This window comes from Carcharodon carcharias, chromosome 14, assembly GCF_017639515.1.
Source record: "Carcharodon carcharias isolate sCarCar2 chromosome 14, sCarCar2.pri, whole genome shotgun sequence".
Classification (NCBI taxonomy): domain Eukaryota; kingdom Metazoa; phylum Chordata; class Chondrichthyes; order Lamniformes; family Lamnidae; genus Carcharodon; species Carcharodon carcharias.
This window is the reverse complement of record NC_054480.1, coordinates 3,145,230-3,163,735: the sequence shown is the minus strand read 5'-3', so window position 1 is coordinate 3,163,735 and position 18,506 is coordinate 3,145,230. Positions and strand designations below refer to the sequence as shown.

At 52.4% G+C, this 18,506-nt stretch overlaps 1 protein-coding gene across 1 annotated transcript in view; it reads left to right on the top strand.

The window, feature by feature from the left end:
• Positions 1–18,506, top strand: part of eif6 (eukaryotic translation initiation factor 6) — a 148,267-nt gene that overhangs the window by 54,274 nt on the left and 75,487 nt on the right. The window contains exon 3 of the mRNA XM_041205110.1: positions 16,687–16,862. Coding sequence (XP_041061044.1) covers positions 16,687–16,862 — 176 coding nt within the window. The remainder of the gene's footprint in view (positions 1–16,686; positions 16,863–18,506) is intronic.

The following is an 18,506-nucleotide window of genomic DNA, read 5'->3' as shown; positions in this document are numbered from 1 at the left end:
TCACTGTTAATGGCCCCACTGCTCCTCTCACTCTCACACTGTTAATGGCCCCACTGCTCCTTTCACTCTTTCACTGTAAATGGCCCCACTGCTCCTCTCACTCTCTCACTGTTAATGGCCCCACTGCTCCTCTCACTCTCTCACTGTTAATGGCCCCACTGCTCCTTTCACTCTTTCACTGTAAATGGCCCCACTGCGCCTCTCGCTCTCTCTCACTGTTAATGGCCCCACTGCTCCTCTCGCTCTCTCACTGTTAATGGCCCCACTGCTCCTCTCGCTCTCTCACTGTTAATGGCCCCACTGCTCCTTTCACTCTTTCACTGTAAATGGCCCCACTGCTCCTCTCGCACTCTCACTGTTAATGGCCCCACTGCTCCTCTCACACTCTCTCACTGTTAATGTCCCCACTGCTCCTCTCACTCTCTCCCTGTTAATGGCCCCACTGCTCCTCTCACTCTCTCACTGTTAATGGCCCCACTGCTCCCCTCGCACTCTCTCACTGTTAATGGCCACACTGCTCCTCTCACTCTCTCACTGTTAATGTCCCCACTGCTCCTCTCGCACTCTCTCTCTGTTAATGTCCCCACTGCTCCTCTCGCACTTACTGTTAATGGCCACCTCTGCTCCTCTCACTCTCTCACTGTTAATGTCCCCACTGCTCCTCTCGCACTCTCTCTCTGTTAATGTCCCCACTGCTCCTCTCACACTCTCTCACTGTTAATGTCCTCGCTGCTCCTCTCACTCTCTCACTGTTAATGTCCTCGCTGCTCCTCTCACTCTCTCACTGTTAATGGCCCCACTGCTCCTCTCACTCTTTCACTGTTAATGTCCCCACTGCTCCTCTCACTCTCTCACTGTTAATGTCCCCACTGCTCCTCTCACTCTCTCACTGTTAATGGCCCCACTGCTCCTCTCACTCTTTCACTGTTAATGGCCCCACTGCTCCTCTCACTCTCTCACAGTTAATGGCCACACTGCTCCTCTCACTCTCTCACTGTTAATGGCCCCACTGCTCCTCTCACACTCTCTCACTGTTAATGTCCCCACTGCTCCTCTCGCTCTCTCACTGTTAATGGCCCCAGTGCCCCTCTCGTTCTCTCACTGTTAATGGCCCCACTGCCCCTCTCGTTCTCTCACTGTTAATGGCCCCACTGCCCCTCTCGTTCTCTCACTGTTAATGGCCCCACTGCTCCTCTCACTCTCTCACTGTTAATGGCTCTGCTGCTTCTCTCAAGCGCTCTCTCTCACTGTTAATGGCCACGCTGCTCCTCTTGCTCTTTCTCACTGTTAAAGCCCCACTGCTCCTCTCGCTCTCTCTCACTGTTAATGGCCCCACTGCACCTCTCACTCTCTCACTGTTAATGGCCCCACTGCTCCTCTCACTCTCTCACTGTTAATGTCCCCACTGCTCCCCTCGCACTCTCTCTCTGTTAATGGCCACACTGCTCCTCTCGCTCTCTCACTGTTAATGGCCCCACTGCTCCTCTCACTCTCTCACTGTTAATGGCCACACTGCTCCTCTCACTCTCTCTCATTGTTAATGGCCACACTGCTGCCCACGCACTCCCTAGCTGTTAATGGCCACACTGCTCCTCTCAGTCTCTCACTGTAAATGGCCCCACTGCTCCTCTCAGTCTCTCACTGTTAATGGCCACACAGCTCCCCTCACACTCTCTCACTATTAATGGCCCCACTGCTCCTCTCACACCCTCTCACTGTTAATGTCCCCACTGCTCCTCTCACTCTCTCACTGTTAATGTCCCCACTGCTCCTCTCACTCTCTCACTGTTAATGTCCCCACTGCTCCTCTCACTCTCTCTCACTGTTAATGGCCACACTGCTCCTCTCGCTCTCTCTCACTGTTAATGGCCACACTGCTCCTCTCAGTCTCTCACTGTTAATGGCCACACTGCTGCCCACGCACTCCCTAGCTGTTAATGGCCACACTGCTCCTCTCAGTCTCTCACTGTTAATGGCCACACTGCTCCCCTCGCACTCTCTCACTGTTAATGGCCCCACTGCTCCTTTCACTCTTTCACTGTAAATGGCCCCACTGCTCCTCTCGCACTCTCTCACTGTTAATGGCCCCACTGCTCCTCTCACACTCTCTCACTGTTAATGTCCCCACTGCTCCTCTCACTCTCTCACTGTTAATGGCCCCACTGCTCCTCTCACTCTCTCACTGTTAATGGCCCCACTGCTCCCCTCGCACTCTCTCACTGTTAGTGGCCACACTGCTCCTCTCACTCTCTCACTGTTAATGTCCCCACTGCTCCTCTCGCACTCTCTCTCTGTTAATGTCCCCACTGCTCCTCTCGCACTTACTGTTAATGGCCACCTCTGCTCCTCTCACTCTCTCACTGTTAATGTCCCCACTGCTCCTCTCGCACTCTCTCTCTGTTAATGTCCCCACTGCTCCTCTCACACTCTCTCACTGTTAATGTCCTCGCTGCTCCTCTCACTCTCTCACTGTTAATGTCCTCGCTGCTCCTCTCACTCTCTCACTGTTAATGGCCCCACTGCTCCTCTCACTCTTTCACTGTTAATGGCCCCACTGCTCCTCTCACTCTCTCACAGTTAATGGCCACACTGCTCCTCTCACTCTCTCACTGTTAATGGCCCCACTGCTCCTCTCACACTCTCTCACTGTTAATGTCCCCACTGCTCCTCTCGCTCTCTCACTGTTAATGGCCCCAGTGCCCCTCTCGTTCTCTCACTGTTAATGGCCCCACTGCCCCTCTCGTTCTCTCACTGTTAATGGCCCCACTGCCCCTCTCACACTCTCTCACTGTTAATGTCCCCACTGCTCCTCTCACACTCTCTCACTGTTAATGTCCCCACTGCTCCTCTCGCTCTCTCACTGTTAATGGCCCCACTGCCCCTCTCGTTCTCTCACTGTTAATGGCCCCACTGCCCCTCTCGTTCTCTCACTGTTAATGGCCCCACTGCTCCTCTCACTCTCTCACTGTTAATGGCTCTGCTGCTTCTCTCAAGCGCTCTCTCTCACTGTTAATGGCCACGCTGCTCCTCTTGCTCTTTCTCACTGTTAAAGCCCCACTGCTCCTCTCGCTCTCTCTCACTGTTAATGGCCCCACTGCACCTCTCACTCTCTCACTGTTAATGGCCCCACTGCTCCTCTCACTCTCTCACTGTTAATGTCCCCACTGCTCCCCTCGCACTCTCTCTCTGTTAATGGCCACACTGCTCCTCTCGCTCTCTCACTGTTAATGGCCCCACTGCTCCTCTCACTCTCTCACTGTTAATGGCCACACTGCTCCTCTCACTCTCTCTCATTATTAATGGCCACACTGCTGCCCACGCACTCCCTAGCTGTTAATGGCCACACTGCTCCTCTCAGTCTCTCACTGTAAATGGCCCCACTGCTCCTCTCAGTCTCTCACTGTTAATGGCCACACAGCTCCCCTCACACTCTCTCACTATTAATGGCCCCACTGCTCCTCTCACACCCTCTCACTGTTAATGTCCCCACTGCTCCTCTCACTCTCTCACTGTTAATGTCCCCACTGCTCCTCTCACTCTCTCACTGTTAATGTCCCCACTGCTCCTCTCACTCTCTCTCACTGTTAATGGCCACACTGCTCCTCTCGCTCTCTCTCACTGTTAATGGCCACACTGCTCCTCTCAGTCTCTCACTGTTAATGGCCACACTGCTGCCCACGCACTCCCTAGCTGTTAATGGCCACACTGCTCCTCTCAGTCTCTCACTGTTAATGGCCACACTGCTCCCCTCGCACTCTCTCACTATTAATGGCCCCACTGCTCCTCTCACACCCTCTCACTGTTAATGTCCCCACTGCTCCTCTCACTCTCTCACTGTTAATGTCCCCACTGCTCCTCTCACTCTCTCACTGTTAATGTCCCCACTGCTCCTCTCACTCTCTCTCACTGTTAATGGCCACACTGCTCCTCTCGCTCTCTCTCACTGTTAATGGCCACACTGCTCCTCTCAGTCTCTCACTGTTAATGGCCACACTGCTGCCCACGCACTCCCTAGCTGTTAATGGCCACACTGCTCCTCTCAGTCTCTCACTGTTAATGGCCACACTGCTCCCCTCGCACTCTCTCACTGTTAATGGCCCCACTGCTCCTTTCACTCTTTCACTGTAAATGGCCCCACTGCTCCTCTCGCACTCTCTCACTGTTAATGGCCCCACTGCTCCTCTCACACTCTCTCACTGTTAATGTCCCCACTGCTCCTCTCACTCTCTCACTGTTAATGGCCCCACTGCTCCTCTCACTCTCTCACTGTTAATGGCCCCACTGCTCCCCTCGCACTCTCTCACTGTTAGTGGCCACACTGCTCCTCTCACTCTCTCACTGTTAATGTCCCCACTGCTCCTCTCGCACTCTCTCTCTGTTAATGTCCCCACTGCTCCTCTCGCACTTACTGTTAATGGCCACCTCTGCTCCTCTCACTCTCTCTCTGTTAATGTCCCCACTGCTCCTCTCACACTCTCTCACTGTTAATGTCCTCGCTGCTCCTCTCACTCTCTCACTGTTAATGTCCTCGCTGCTCCTCTCACTCTCTCACTGTTGATGGCCCCACTGCTCCTCTCACTCTTTCACTGTTAATGTCCCCACTGCTCCTCTCACTCTCTCACTGTTAATGTCCCCACTGCTCCTCTCACTCTTTCACTGTTAATGTCCCCACTGCTCCTCACTCTCTCACTGTTAATGGCCCTACTGCTCCTCTCACTCTTTCACTGTTAATGGCCCCACTGCTCCTCTCACTCTCTCACAGTTAATGGCCACACTGCTCCTCTCACTCTCTCACTGTTAATGGCCCCACTGCTCCTCTCACACTCTCTCACTGTTAATGTCCCCACTGCTCCTCTCGCTCTCTCACTGTTAATGGCCCCACTGCCCCTCTCGTTCTCTCACTGTTAATGGCCCCACTGCCCCTCTCGTTCTCTCACTGTTAATGGCCCCACTGCCCCTCTCACACTCTCACTGTTAATGTCCCCACTGCTCCTCTCACACTCTCTCACTGTTAATGTCCCCACTGCTCCTCTCGCTCTCTCACTGTTAATGGCCCCACTGCCCCTCTTGTTCTCTCACTGTTAATGGCCCCACTGCCCCTCTCGTTCTCTCACTGTTAATGGCCCCACTGCTCCTCTCACTCTCTCACTGTTAATGGCTCTGCTGCTTCTCTCAAGCGCTCTCTCTCACTGTTAATGGCCACGCTGCTCCTCTTGCTCTTTCTCACTGTTAATGGCCCCACTGCTCCTCTCGCTCTCTCTCACTGTTAATGGCCCCACTGCACCTCTCACTCTCTCACTGTTAATGGCCCCACTGCTCCTCTCACTCTCTCACTGTTAATGTCCCCACTGCTCCCCTCGCACTCTCTCTCTGTTAATGGCCACACTGCTCCTCTCACACTCTCTCACTGTTAATGGCCACACTGCTCCTCTCACTCTCTCACTGTTAATGGCCACACTGCTCCTCTCGCTCTCTCACTGTTAATGGCCCCACTGCTCCTCTCACTCTCTCACTGTTAATGGCCACACTGCTCCTCTCACTCTCTCTCATTGTTAATGGCCACACTGCTGCCCACGCACTCCCTAGCTGTTAATGGCCACACTGCTCCTCTCAGTCTCTCACTGTAAATGGCCCCACTGCTCCTCTCAGTCTCTCACTGTTAATGGCCACACAGCTCCCCTCACACTCTCTCACTATTAATGGCCCCACTGCTCCTCTCACACTCTCTCACTGTTAATGTCCCCACTGCTCCTCTCACTCTTTCACTGTTAATGTCCCCACTGCTCCTCTCACTCTCTCACTGTTAATGGCCCCACTGCTCCTCTCACTCTTTCACTGTTAATGGCCCCACTGCTCCTCTCGCACTCTCTCTCTGTTAATGTCCCCACTGCTCCTCTCGCACTTACTGTTAATGGCCACCTCTGCTCCTCTCACTCTCTCACTGTTAATGTCCCCACTGCTCCTCTCGCACTCTCTCTCTGTTAATGTCCCCACTGCTCCTCTCACACTCTCTCACTGTTAATGTCCTCGCTGCTCCTCTCACTCTCTCACTGTTAATGTCCTCGCTGCTCCTCTCACTCTCTCACTGTTAATGGCCCCACTGCTCCTCTCACTCTTTCACTGTTAATGTCCCCACTGCTCCTCTCACTCTCTCACAGTTAATGGCCACACTGCTCCTCTCACTCTCTCACTGTTAATGGCCCCACTGCTCCTCTCACACTCTCTCACTGTTAATGTCCCCACTGCTCCTCTCGCTCTCTCACTGTTAATGGCCCCAGTGCCCCTCTCGTTCTCTCACTGTTAATGGCCCCACTGCCCCTCTCGTTCTCTCACTGTTAATGGCCCCACTGCCCCTCTCACACTCTCTCACTGTTAATGTCCCCACTGCTCCTCTCACACTCTCTCACTGTTAATGTCCCCACTGCTCCTCTCGCTCTCTCACTGTTAATGGCCCCACTGCCCCTCTCGTTCTCTCACTGTTAATGGCCCCACTGCCCCTCTCGTTCTCTCACTGTTAATGGCCCCACTGCTCCTCTCACTCTCTCACTGTTAATGGCTCTGCTGCTTCTCTCAAGCGCTCTCTCTCACTGTTAATGGCCACGCTGCTCCTCTTGCTCTTTCTCACTGTTAAAGCCCCACTGCTCCTCTCGCTCTCTCTCACTGTTAATGGCCCCACTGCACCTCTCACTCTCTCACTGTTAATGGCCCCACTGCTCCTCTCACTCTCTCACTGTTAATGTCCCCACTGCTCCCCTCGCACTCTCTCTCTGTTAATGGCCACACTGCTCCTCTCGCTCTCTCACTGTTAATGGCCCCACTGCTCCTCTCACTCTCTCACTGTTAATGGCCACACTGCTCCTCTCACTCTCTCTCATTGTTAATGGCCACACTGCTGCCCACGCACTCCCTAGCTGTTAATGGCCACACTGCTCCTCTCAGTCTCTCACTGTAAATGGCCCCACTGCTCCTCTCAGTCTCTCACTGTTAATGGCCACACAGCTCCCCTCACACTCTCTCACTATTAATGGCCCCACTGCTCCTCTCACACCCTCTCACTGTTAATGTCCCCACTGCTCCTCTCACTCTCTCACTGTTAATGTCCCCACTGCTCCTCTCACTCTCTCACTGTTAATGTCCCCACTGCTCCTCTCACTCTCTCTCACTGTTAATGGCCACACTGCTCCTCTCGCTCTCTCTCACTGTTAATGGCCACACTGCTCCTCTCAGTCTCTCACTGTTAATGGCCACACTGCTGCCCACGCACTCCCTAGCTGTTAATGGCCACACTGCTCCTCTCAGTCTCTCACTGTTAATGGCCACACTGCTCCCCTCGCACTCTCTCACTGTTAATGGCCCCACTGCTCCTTTCACTCTTTCACTGTAAATGGCCCCACTGCTCCTCTCGCACTCTCTCACTGTTAATGGCCCCACTGCTCCTCTCACACTCTCTCACTGTTAATGTCCCCACTGCTCCTCTCACTCTCTCACTGTTAATGGCCCCACTGCTCCTCTCACTCTCTCACTGTTAATGGCCCCACTGCTCCCCTCGCACTCTCTCACTGTTAGTGGCCACACTGCTCCTCTCACTCTCTCACTGTTAATGTCCCCACTGCTCCTCTCGCACTCTCTCTCTGTTAATGTCCCCACTGCTCCTCTCGCACTTACTGTTAATGGCCACCTCTGCTCCTCTCACTCTCTCACTGTTAATGTCCCCACTGCTCCTCTCGCACTCTCTCTCTGTTAATGTCCCCACTGCTCCTCTCACACTCTCTCACTGTTAATGTCCTCGCTGCTCCTCTCACTCTCTCACTGTTAATGTCCTCGCTGCTCCTCTCACTCTCTCACTGTTAATGGCCCCACTGCTCCTCTCACTCTTTCACTGTTAATGGCCCCACTGCTCCTCTCACTCTCTCACAGTTAATGGCCACACTGCTCCTCTCACTCTCTCACTGTTAATGGCCCCACTGCTCCTCTCACACTCTCTCACTGTTAATGTCCCCACTGCTCCTCTCGCTCTCTCACTGTTAATGGCCCCAGTGCCCCTCTCGTTCTCTCACTGTTAATGGCCCCACTGCCCCTCTCGTTCTCTCACTGTTAATGGCCCCACTGCCCCTCTCACACTCTCTCACTGTTAATGTCCCCACTGCTCCTCTCACACTCTCTCACTGTTAATGTCCCCACTGCTCCTCTCGCTCTCTCACTGTTAATGGCCCCACTGCCCCTCTCGTTCTCTCACTGTTAATGGCCCCACTGCCCCTCTCGTTCTCTCACTGTTAATGGCCCCACTGCTCCTCTCACTCTCTCACTGTTAATGGCTCTGCTGCTTCTCTCAAGCGCTCTCTCTCACTGTTAATGGCCACGCTGCTCCTCTTGCTCTTTCTCACTGTTAAAGCCCCACTGCTCCTCTCGCTCTCTCTCACTGTTAATGGCCCCACTGCACCTCTCACTCTCTCACTGTTAATGGCCCCACTGCTCCTCTCACTCTCTCACTGTTAATGTCCCCACTGCTCCCCTCGCACTCTCTCTCTGTTAATGGCCACACTGCTCCTCTCGCTCTCTCACTGTTAATGGCCCCACTGCTCCTCTCACTCTCTCACTGTTAATGGCCACACTGCTCCTCTCACTCTCTCTCATTGTTAATGGCCACACTGCTGCCCACGCACTCCCTAGCTGTTAATGGCCACACTGCTCCTCTCAGTCTCTCACTGTAAATGGCCCCACTGCTCCTCTCAGTCTCTCACTGTTAATGGCCACACAGCTCCCCTCACACTCTCTCACTATTAATGGCCCCACTGCTCCTCTCACACCCTCTCACTGTTAATGTCCCCACTGCTCCTCTCACTCTCTCACTGTTAATGTCCCCACTGCTCCTCTCACTCTCTCACTGTTAATGTCCCCACTGCTCCTCTCACTCTCTCTCACTGTTAATGGCCACACTGCTCCTCTCGCTCTCTCTCACTGTTAATGGCCACACTGCTCCTCTCAGTCTCTCACTGTTAATGGCCACACTGCTGCCCACGCACTCCCTAGCTGTTAATGGCCACACTGCTCCTCTCAGTCTCTCACTGTTAATGGCCACACTGCTCCCCTCGCACTCTCTCACTGTTAATGGCCCCACTGCTCCTTTCACTCTTTCACTGTAAATGGCCCCACTGCTCCTCTCGCACTCTCTCACTGTTAATGGCCCCACTGCTCCTCTCACACTCTCTCACTGTTAATGTCCCCACTGCTCCTCTCACTCTCTCACTGTTAATGGCCCCACTGCTCCTCTCACTCTCTCACTGTTAATGGCCCCACTGCTCCCCTCGCACTCTCTCACTGTTAGTGGCCACACTGCTCCTCTCACTCTCTCACTGTTAATGTCCCCACTGCTCCTCTCGCACTCTCTCTCTGTTAATGTCCCCACTGCTCCTCTCGCACTTACTGTTAATGGCCACCTCTGCTCCTCTCACTCTCTCACTGTTAATGTCCCCACTGCTCCTCTCGCACTCTCTCTCTGTTAATGTCCCCACTGCTCCTCTCACACTCTCTCACTGTTAATGTCCTCGCTGCTCCTCTCACTCTCTCACTGTTAATGTCCTCGCTGCTCCTCTCACTCTCTCACTGTTAATGGCCCCACTGCTCCTCTCACTCTTTCACTGTTAATGGCCCCACTGCTCCTCTCACTCTCTCACAGTTAATGGCCACACTGCTCCTCTCACTCTCTCACTGTTAATGGCCCCACTGCTCCTCTCACACTCTCTCACTGTTAATGTCCCCACTGCTCCTCTCGCTCTCTCACTGTTAATGGCCCCAGTGCCCCTCTCGTTCTCTCACTGTTAATGGCCCCACTGCCCCTCTCGTTCTCTCACTGTTAATGGCCCCACTGCCCCTCTCACACTCTCTCACTGTTAATGTCCCCACTGCTCCTCTCACACTCTCTCACTGTTAATGTCCCCACTGCTCCTCTCGCTCTCTCACTGTTAATGGCCCCACTGCCCCTCTCGTTCTCTCACTGTTAATGGCCCCACTGCCCCTCTCGTTCTCTCACTGTTAATGGCCCCACTGCTCCTCTCACTCTCTCACTGTTAATGGCTCTGCTGCTTCTCTCAAGCGCTCTCTCTCACTGTTAATGGCCACGCTGCTCCTCTTGCTCTTTCTCACTGTTAAAGCCCCACTGCTCCTCTCGCTCTCTCTCACTGTTAATGGCCCCACTGCACCTCTCACTCTCTCACTGTTAATGGCCCCACTGCTCCTCTCACTCTCTCACTGTTAATGTCCCCACTGCTCCCCTCGCACTCTCTCTCTGTTAATGGCCACACTGCTCCTCTCGCTCTCTCACTGTTAATGGCCCCACTGCTCCTCTCACTCTCTCACTGTTAATGGCCACACTGCTCCTCTCACTCTCTCTCATTATTAATGGCCACACTGCTGCCCACGCACTCCCTAGCTGTTAATGGCCACACTGCTCCTCTCAGTCTCTCACTGTAAATGGCCCCACTGCTCCTCTCAGTCTCTCACTGTTAATGGCCACACAGCTCCCCTCACACTCTCTCACTATTAATGGCCCCACTGCTCCTCTCACACCCTCTCACTGTTAATGTCCCCACTGCTCCTCTCACTCTCTCACTGTTAATGTCCCCACTGCTCCTCTCACTCTCTCACTGTTAATGTCCCCACTGCTCCTCTCACTCTCTCTCACTGTTAATGGCCACACTGCTCCTCTCGCTCTCTCTCACTGTTAATGGCCACACTGCTCCTCTCAGTCTCTCACTGTTAATGGCCACACTGCTGCCCACGCACTCCCTAGCTGTTAATGGCCACACTGCTCCTCTCAGTCTCTCACTGTTAATGGCCACACTGCTCCCCTCGCACTCTCTCACTGTTAATGGCCCCACTGCTCCTTTCACTCTTTCACTGTAAATGGCCCCACTGCTCCTCTCGCACTCTCTCACTGTTAATGGCCCCACTGCTCCTCTCACACTCTCTCACTGTTAATGTCCCCACTGCTCCTCTCACTCTCTCACTGTTAATGGCCCCACTGCTCCTCTCACTCTCTCACTGTTAATGGCCCCACTGCTCCCCTCGCACTCTCTCACTGTTAGTGGCCACACTGCTCCTCTCACTCTCTCACTGTTAATGTCCCCACTGCTCCTCTCGCACTCTCTCTCTGTTAATGTCCCCACTGCTCCTCTCGCACTTACTGTTAATGGCCACCTCTGCTCCTCTCACTCTCTCACTGTTAATGTCCCCACAGCTCCTCTCGCACTCTCTCTCTGTTAATGTCCCCACTGCTCCTCTCACACTCTCTCACTGTTAATGTCCTCGCTGCTCCTCTCACTCTCTCACTGTTAATGTCCTCGCTGCTCCTCTCACTCTCTCACTGTTGATGGCCCCACTGCTCCTCTCACTCTTTCACTGTTAATGTCCCCACTGCTCCTCTCACTCTCTCACTGTTAATGTCCCCACTGCTCCTCTCACTCTTTCACTGTTAATGTCCCCACTGCTCCTCACTCTCTCACTGTTAATGGCCCTACTGCTCCTCTCACTCTTTCACTGTTAATGGCCCCACTGCTCCTCTCACTCTCTCACAGTTAATGGCCACACTGCTCCTCTCACTCTCTCACTGTTAATGGCCCCACTGCTCCTCTCACACTCTCTCACTGTTAATGTCCCCACTGCTCCTCTCGCTCTCTCACTGTTAATGGCCCCACTGCCCCTCTCGTTCTCTCACTGTTAATGGCCCCACTGCCCCTCTCGTTCTCTCACTGTTAATGGCCCCACTGCCCCTCTCACACTCTCACTGTTAATGTCCCCACTGCTCCTCTCACACTCTCTCACTGTTAATGTCCCCACTGCTCCTCTCGCTCTCTCACTGTTAATGGCCCCACTGCCCCTCTTGTTCTCTCACTGTTAATGGCCCCACTGCCCCTCTCGTTCTCTCACTGTTAATGGCCCCACTGCTCCTCTCACTCTCTCACTGTTAATGGCTCTGCTGCTTCTCTCAAGCGCTCTCTCTCACTGTTAATGGCCACGCTGCTCCTCTTGCTCTTTCTCACTGTTAATGGCCCCACTGCTCCTCTCGCTCTCTCTCACTGTTAATGGCCCCACTGCACCTCTCACTCTCTCACTGTTAATGGCCCCACTGCTCCTCTCACTCTCTCACTGTTAATGTCCCCACTGCTCCCCTCGCACTCTCTCTCTGTTAATGGCCACACTGCTCCTCTCACACTCTCTCACTGTTAATGGCCACACTGCTCCTCTCACTCTCTCACTGTTAATGGCCACACTGCTCCTCTCGCTCTCTCACTGTTAATGGCCCCACTGCTCCTCTCACTCTCTCACTGTTAATGGCCACACTGCTCCTCTCACTCTCTCTCATTGTTAATGGCCACACTGCTGCCCACGCACTCCCTAGCTGTTAATGGCCACACTGCTCCTCTCAGTCTCTCACTGTAAATGGCCCCACTGCTCCTCTCAGTCTCTCACTGTTAATGGCCACACAGCTCCCCTCACACTCTCTCACTATTAATGGCCCCACTGCTCCTCTCACACTCTCTCACTGTTAATGTCCCCACTGCTCCTCTCACTCTTTCACTGTTAATGTCCCCACTGCTCCTCTCACTCTCTCACTGTTAATGGCCCCACTGCTCCTCTCACTCTTTCACTGTTAATGGCCCCACTGCTCCTCTCGCACTCTCTCTCTGTTAATGTCCCCACTGCTCCTCTCGCACTTACTGTTAATGGCCACCTCTGCTCCTCTCACTCTCTCACTGTTAATGTCCCCACTGCTCCTCTCACACTCTCTCACTGTTAATGTCCCCACTGCTCCTCTCGCTCTCTCACTGTTAATGGCCCCAGTGCCCCTCTCGTTCTCTCACTGTTAATGGCCCCACTGCCCCTCTCGTTCTCTCACTGTTAATGGCCCCACTGCCCCTCTCACACTCTCTCACTGTTAATGTCCCCACTGCTCCTCTCACACTCTCTCACTGTTAATGTCCCCACTGCTCCTCTCGCTCTCTCACTGTTAATGGCCCCACTGCCCCTCTCGTTCTCTCACTGTTAATGGCCCCACTGCCCCTCTCGTTCTCTCACTGTTAATGGCCCCACTGCTCCTCTCACTCTCTCACTGTTAATGGCTCTGCTGCTTCTCTCAAGCGCTCTCTCTCACTGTTAATGGCCACGCTGCTCCTCTTGCTCTTTCTCACTGTTAAAGCCCCACTGCTCCTCTCGCTCTCTCTCACTGTTAATGGCCCCACTGCACCTCTCACTCTCTCACTGTTAATGGCCCCACTGCTCCTCTCACTCTCTCACTGTTAATGTCCCCACTGCTCCCCTCGCACTCTCTCTCTGTTAATGGCCACACTGCTCCTCTCGCTCTCTCACTGTTAATGGCCCCACTGCTCCTCTCACTCTCTCACTGTTAATGGCCACACTGCTCCTCTCACTCTCTCTCATTGTTAATGGCCACACTGCTGCCCACGCACTCCCTAGCTGTTAATGGCCACACTGCTCCTCTCAGTCTCTCACTGTAAATGGCCCCACTGCTCCTCTCAGTCTCTCACTGTTAATGGCCACACAGCTCCCCTCACACTCTCTCACTATTAATGGCCCCACTGCCCCTCTCACACCCTCTCACTGTTAATGTCCCCACTGCTCCTCTCACTCTCTCACTGTTAATGTCCCCACTGCTCCTCTCACTCTCTCACTGTTAATGTCCCCACTGCTCCTCTCACTCTCTCTCACTGTTAATGGCCACACTGCTCCTCTCGCTCTCTCTCACTGTTAATGGCCACACTGCTCCTCTCAGTCTCTCACTGTTAATGGCCACACTGCTGCCCACGCACTCCCTAGCTGTTAATGGCCACACTGCTCCTCTCAGTCTCTCACTGTTAATGGCCACACTGCTCCCCTCGCACTCTCTCACTGTTAATGGCCCCACTGCTCCTTTCACTCTTTCACTGTAAATGGCCCCACTGCTCCTCTCGCACTCTCTCACTGTTAATGGCCCCACTGCTCCTCTCACACTCTCTCACTGTTAATGTCCCCACTGCTCCTCTCACTCTCTCACTGTTAATGGCCCCACTGCTCCTCTCACTCTCTCACTGTTAATGGCCCCACTGCTCCCCTCGCACTCTCTCACTGTTAGTGGCCACACTGCTCCTCTCACTCTCTCACTGTTAATGTCCCCACTGCTCCTCTCGCACTCTCTCTCTGTTAATGTCCCCACTGCTCCTCTCGCACTTACTGTTAATGGCCACCTCTGCTCCTCTCACTCTCTCACTGTTAATGTCCCCACTGCTCCTCTCGCACTCTCTCTCTGTTAATGTCCCCACTGCTCCTCTCACACTCTCTCACTGTTAATGTCCTCGCTGCTCCTCTCACTCTCTCACTGTTAATGTCCTCGCTGCTCCTCTCACTCTCTCACTGTTAATGGCCCCACTGCTCCTCTCACTCTTTCACTGTTAATGTCCCCACTGCTCCTCTCACTCTCTCACTGTTAATGTCCCCACTGCTCCTCTCACTCTTTCACTGTTAATGTCCCCACTGCTCCTCTCACTCTCTCACTGTTAATGGCCCTACTGCTCCTCTCACTCTTTCACTGTTAATGGCCCTACTGCTCCTCTCACTCTTTCACTGTTAATGGCCCCACTGCTCCTCTCACTCTCTCACAGTTAATGGCCACACTGCTCCTCTCACTCTCTCACTGTTAATGTCCCCACTGCTCCTCTCACACTCTCTCACTGTTAATGTCCCCACTGCTCCTCTCGCTCTCTCACTGTTAATGGCCCCACTGCCCCTCTCGTTCTCTCACTGTTAATGGCCCCACTGCCCCTCTCGTTCTCTCACTGTTAATGGCCCCACTGCCCCTCTCACACTCTCTCACTGTTAATGTCCCCACTGCTCCTCTCACACTCTCTCACTGTTAATGTCCCCACTGCTCCTCTCGCTCTCTCACTGTTAATGGCCCCACTGCCCCTCTCGTTCTCTCACTGTTAATGGCCCCACTGCCCCTCTCGTTCTCTCACTGTTAATTGCCCCACTGCTCCTCTCACTCTCTCACTGTTAATGGCTCTGCTGCTTCTCTCAAGCGCTCTCTCTCACTGTTAATGGCCACGCTGCTCCTCTTGCTCTTTCTCACTGTTAATGGCCCCACTGCTCCTCTCGCTCTCTCTCACTGTTAATGGCCCCACTGCACCTCTCACTCTCTCACTGTTAATGGCCCCACTGCTCCTCTCACTCTCTCACTGTTAATGTCCCCACTGCTCCCCTCGCACTCTCTCTCTGTTAATGGCCACACTGCTCCTCTCACACTCTCTCACTGTTAATGGCCACACTGCTCCTCTCACTCTCTTCACTGTTAATGGCCACACTGCTCCTCTCGCTCTCTCACAGTTAATGGCCCCACTGCTCCTCTCACTCTCTCACTGTTAATGGCCACACTGCTCCTCTCACTCTCTCTCATTGTTAATGGCCACACTGCTGCCCACGCACTCCCTAGCTGTTAATGGCCACACTGCTCCTCTCAGTCTCTCACTGTAAATGGCCCCACTGCTCCTCTCAGTCTCTCACTGTTAATGGCCACACAGCTCCCCTCACACTCTCTCACTATTAATGGCCCCACTGCTCCTCTCACACCCTCTCACTGTTAATGTCCCCACTGCTCCTCTCACTCTCTCACTGTTAATGTCCCCACTGCTCCTCTCACTCTCTCTCACTGTTAATGGCCACACTGCTCCTCTCGCTCTCTCTCACTGTTAATGGCCCCACTGCACCTCTCACTCTCTCACTGTTAATGGCCCCACTGCTCCTCTCACTCTCTCACTGTTAATGTCCCCACTGCTCCCCTCGCACTCTCTCTCTGTTAATGGCCACACTGCTCCTCTCACACTCTCTCACTGTTAATGGCCACACTGCTCCTCTCACTCTCTCACTGTTAATGGCCACACTGCTCCTCTCGCTCTCTCACTGTTAATGGCCACACTGCTCCTCTCGCTCTCTCACTGTTAATGGCCCCACTGCTCCTCTCGCTCTCTCACTGTTAATGGCCCCACTGCTCCTCTCACTCTCTCTCATTGTTAATGGCCACACTGCTGCCCACGCACTCCCTAGCTGTTAATGGCCCCACTGCTCCTCTCACACCCTCTCACTGTTAATGTCCCCACTGCTCCTCTCACTCTCTCACTGTTAATGTCCCCACTGCTCCTCTCAGTCTCTCACTGTTAATGGCCACACTGCTGCCCACGCACTCCCTAGTTGTTAATGGCCACACTGCTCCTCTCAGTCTCTCACTGTTAATGGCCACACTGCTCCCCTCGCACTCTCTCACTGTTAATGGCCACAATGGTTCTCCTCACACATGTTCCTTCAAGCCACTCACCATCCTGACTTGGAAATATATGACCATTCCTTCACTGTCGCTGCGTCAAAATCCTGGAACTCCCTCCCTAACAGCACTGTGGGTGTACCTACAACACATGGACTGCAGCGGTTCAAGAAGGCAGCTCACCATCACCTTCAAGGGGCATTTGGGGATGGGCAATAAATGCTGGCCCAGCCAGCAACACCCACATTCCATGAATGAATTTTTAAAAAACAACCCTGACTAGTGTGCTGTTGATCACACCGTGATTACTGTTTGAACCTGTTCAGAGTAAGTAGTCCATTATTCATTCTTGACTTAATCAGTGCGTTTGTCTCCTTCAGGTAACCGACATGGCTTAATGGTCCCTAATAATACGACAGATCAGGAGTTGCAGCATATCCGCAATTGCCTTCCAGACTCCGTGGCTATCCAGAGAGTCGAGGAACGTCTTTCTGCACTCGGAAATGTAATCGCCTGCAATGACTATGTGGCCCTGGTGCACCCAGACCTCGACAGAGTATGTATGCTTTACTGGGGCTATTTTATGGGGAATGCTTATTGAAAAGTGCACAGAAGGATGCCAGTTGATAGAACAGGCAGACAGGGCCTTGGTTTAATATTTCATCCAAAGCGCACCTTCTGACAATATCAATTAAATTACATGCTCGACTACTGGAGTGAGACTGGAACCTACAACCTCCTCCCCCTGAGGCATGAACTGGAATCTGCAGGGAACCATTCTCCTTTGAAAGCTGTCCACTTCACATTGCAGAACCACCTCGACTGGCAGCCAGGTATCTTTGTCAGTGGGTGCATAGAGTGTACATCCACAGTCAACCCAGGGATGGCCATTGCCTCTCCGCCTTCACTCTGGGAAAGCCTGTTGCATTCGAACATGATAGTAAATCTTTGAATGTGTTTGCCTGATACCAAAGGAAATGTTGTTTCTGGAGCAAGTGCTGCTTCATAAAAGCAAAATACTGCAGCTGCTGGAGTTTTGAAATAAAAGCAGTGCTGGAAAAACTCAGCAGGTCTGGCAGCATCTGTAGAAAGAGGAACAGAGTTAATGTTTCGAGTCCAGTATGACTCTTCAGAACTGAAGACAGGTAGGAGTATGATGGCTCTTTCATGAATGTTATTTTACCATTGGAGCCTTTTGCCTTTAACTGCTGTCAGTCTATTCAACATGTGGGTTATTTAAATGAGCTTTGCTTTACACTTCACCTTTGTGTCTCAGCTGAGCAGCCACCGACCAACATCCTGGGAGTATCTGGGACTCTGGTTTTGTGTGAAAGTTCCCATCCACATTGTGTGATCTGAGTTATGAAAGGAGCCAGTTTTCTTTGCTTGCCAAATTGATTAAAATGAGTTGTGACTCCTATTCCTTACGCTGATGCAACCTCCTTGAGTAAAAGGATTTGGAGTGTGAAGATTCTCACATTTTTGATGGAAAGTGTTGGCTGTTGTAACCATGACAGCTACTTTGCAGAAAGCACTTAATTTGGTTTGGGGAGAGGATTCATTCTCCTGCAGTTTGAAACTGCACTGAGGAGCAGGCCCAGGACTGTTAATTTGGAGATGAAGGCAAAAATCATTGAAAGTTAGGAGTTTTCATGAGAACACAGACAGAATTATGGAGTGCAAAGTCTCATTAAACTAATGAAAGTAGCATAACCTTGTATTGCAGGCAAGGCTGCTACTTTTCCAGTATTTACCAACGTTACAAACTAATCATCTTTCTCCCTGGTTACCATCAAAATATGTAAAAAAAAAATGCTACAATACCTCTGAAACTGGAATTTGTCACTAAATGGGCTATTGGTTATGATTTAACTTTGCTTTGTAGCAATGTGCTGTTGTTTCAGTACCCATTAGTGCGCTGCTCAAAAGATAGCACTGTGGATTTATGTTTGAATGCAGATTTTCAAGACTAGTTTGTTATGACCTGATTTAAGCCCAGAACTGAATGTGAGTGGAATGATGGAGGATTGGGTCTGACCACAGGCTTGTTGGAATAGTGATTGAACTGTGGAGGAGAGGTGATGCTTCACTGCATCAGTATGTTGGGGATTTGGTGGACCCAGTAGTGTTATAGTTATGGTACTGAACAACCTACCCAGAAATTTGTTCAGACCATAGCACACTGAATTGAATTACAATT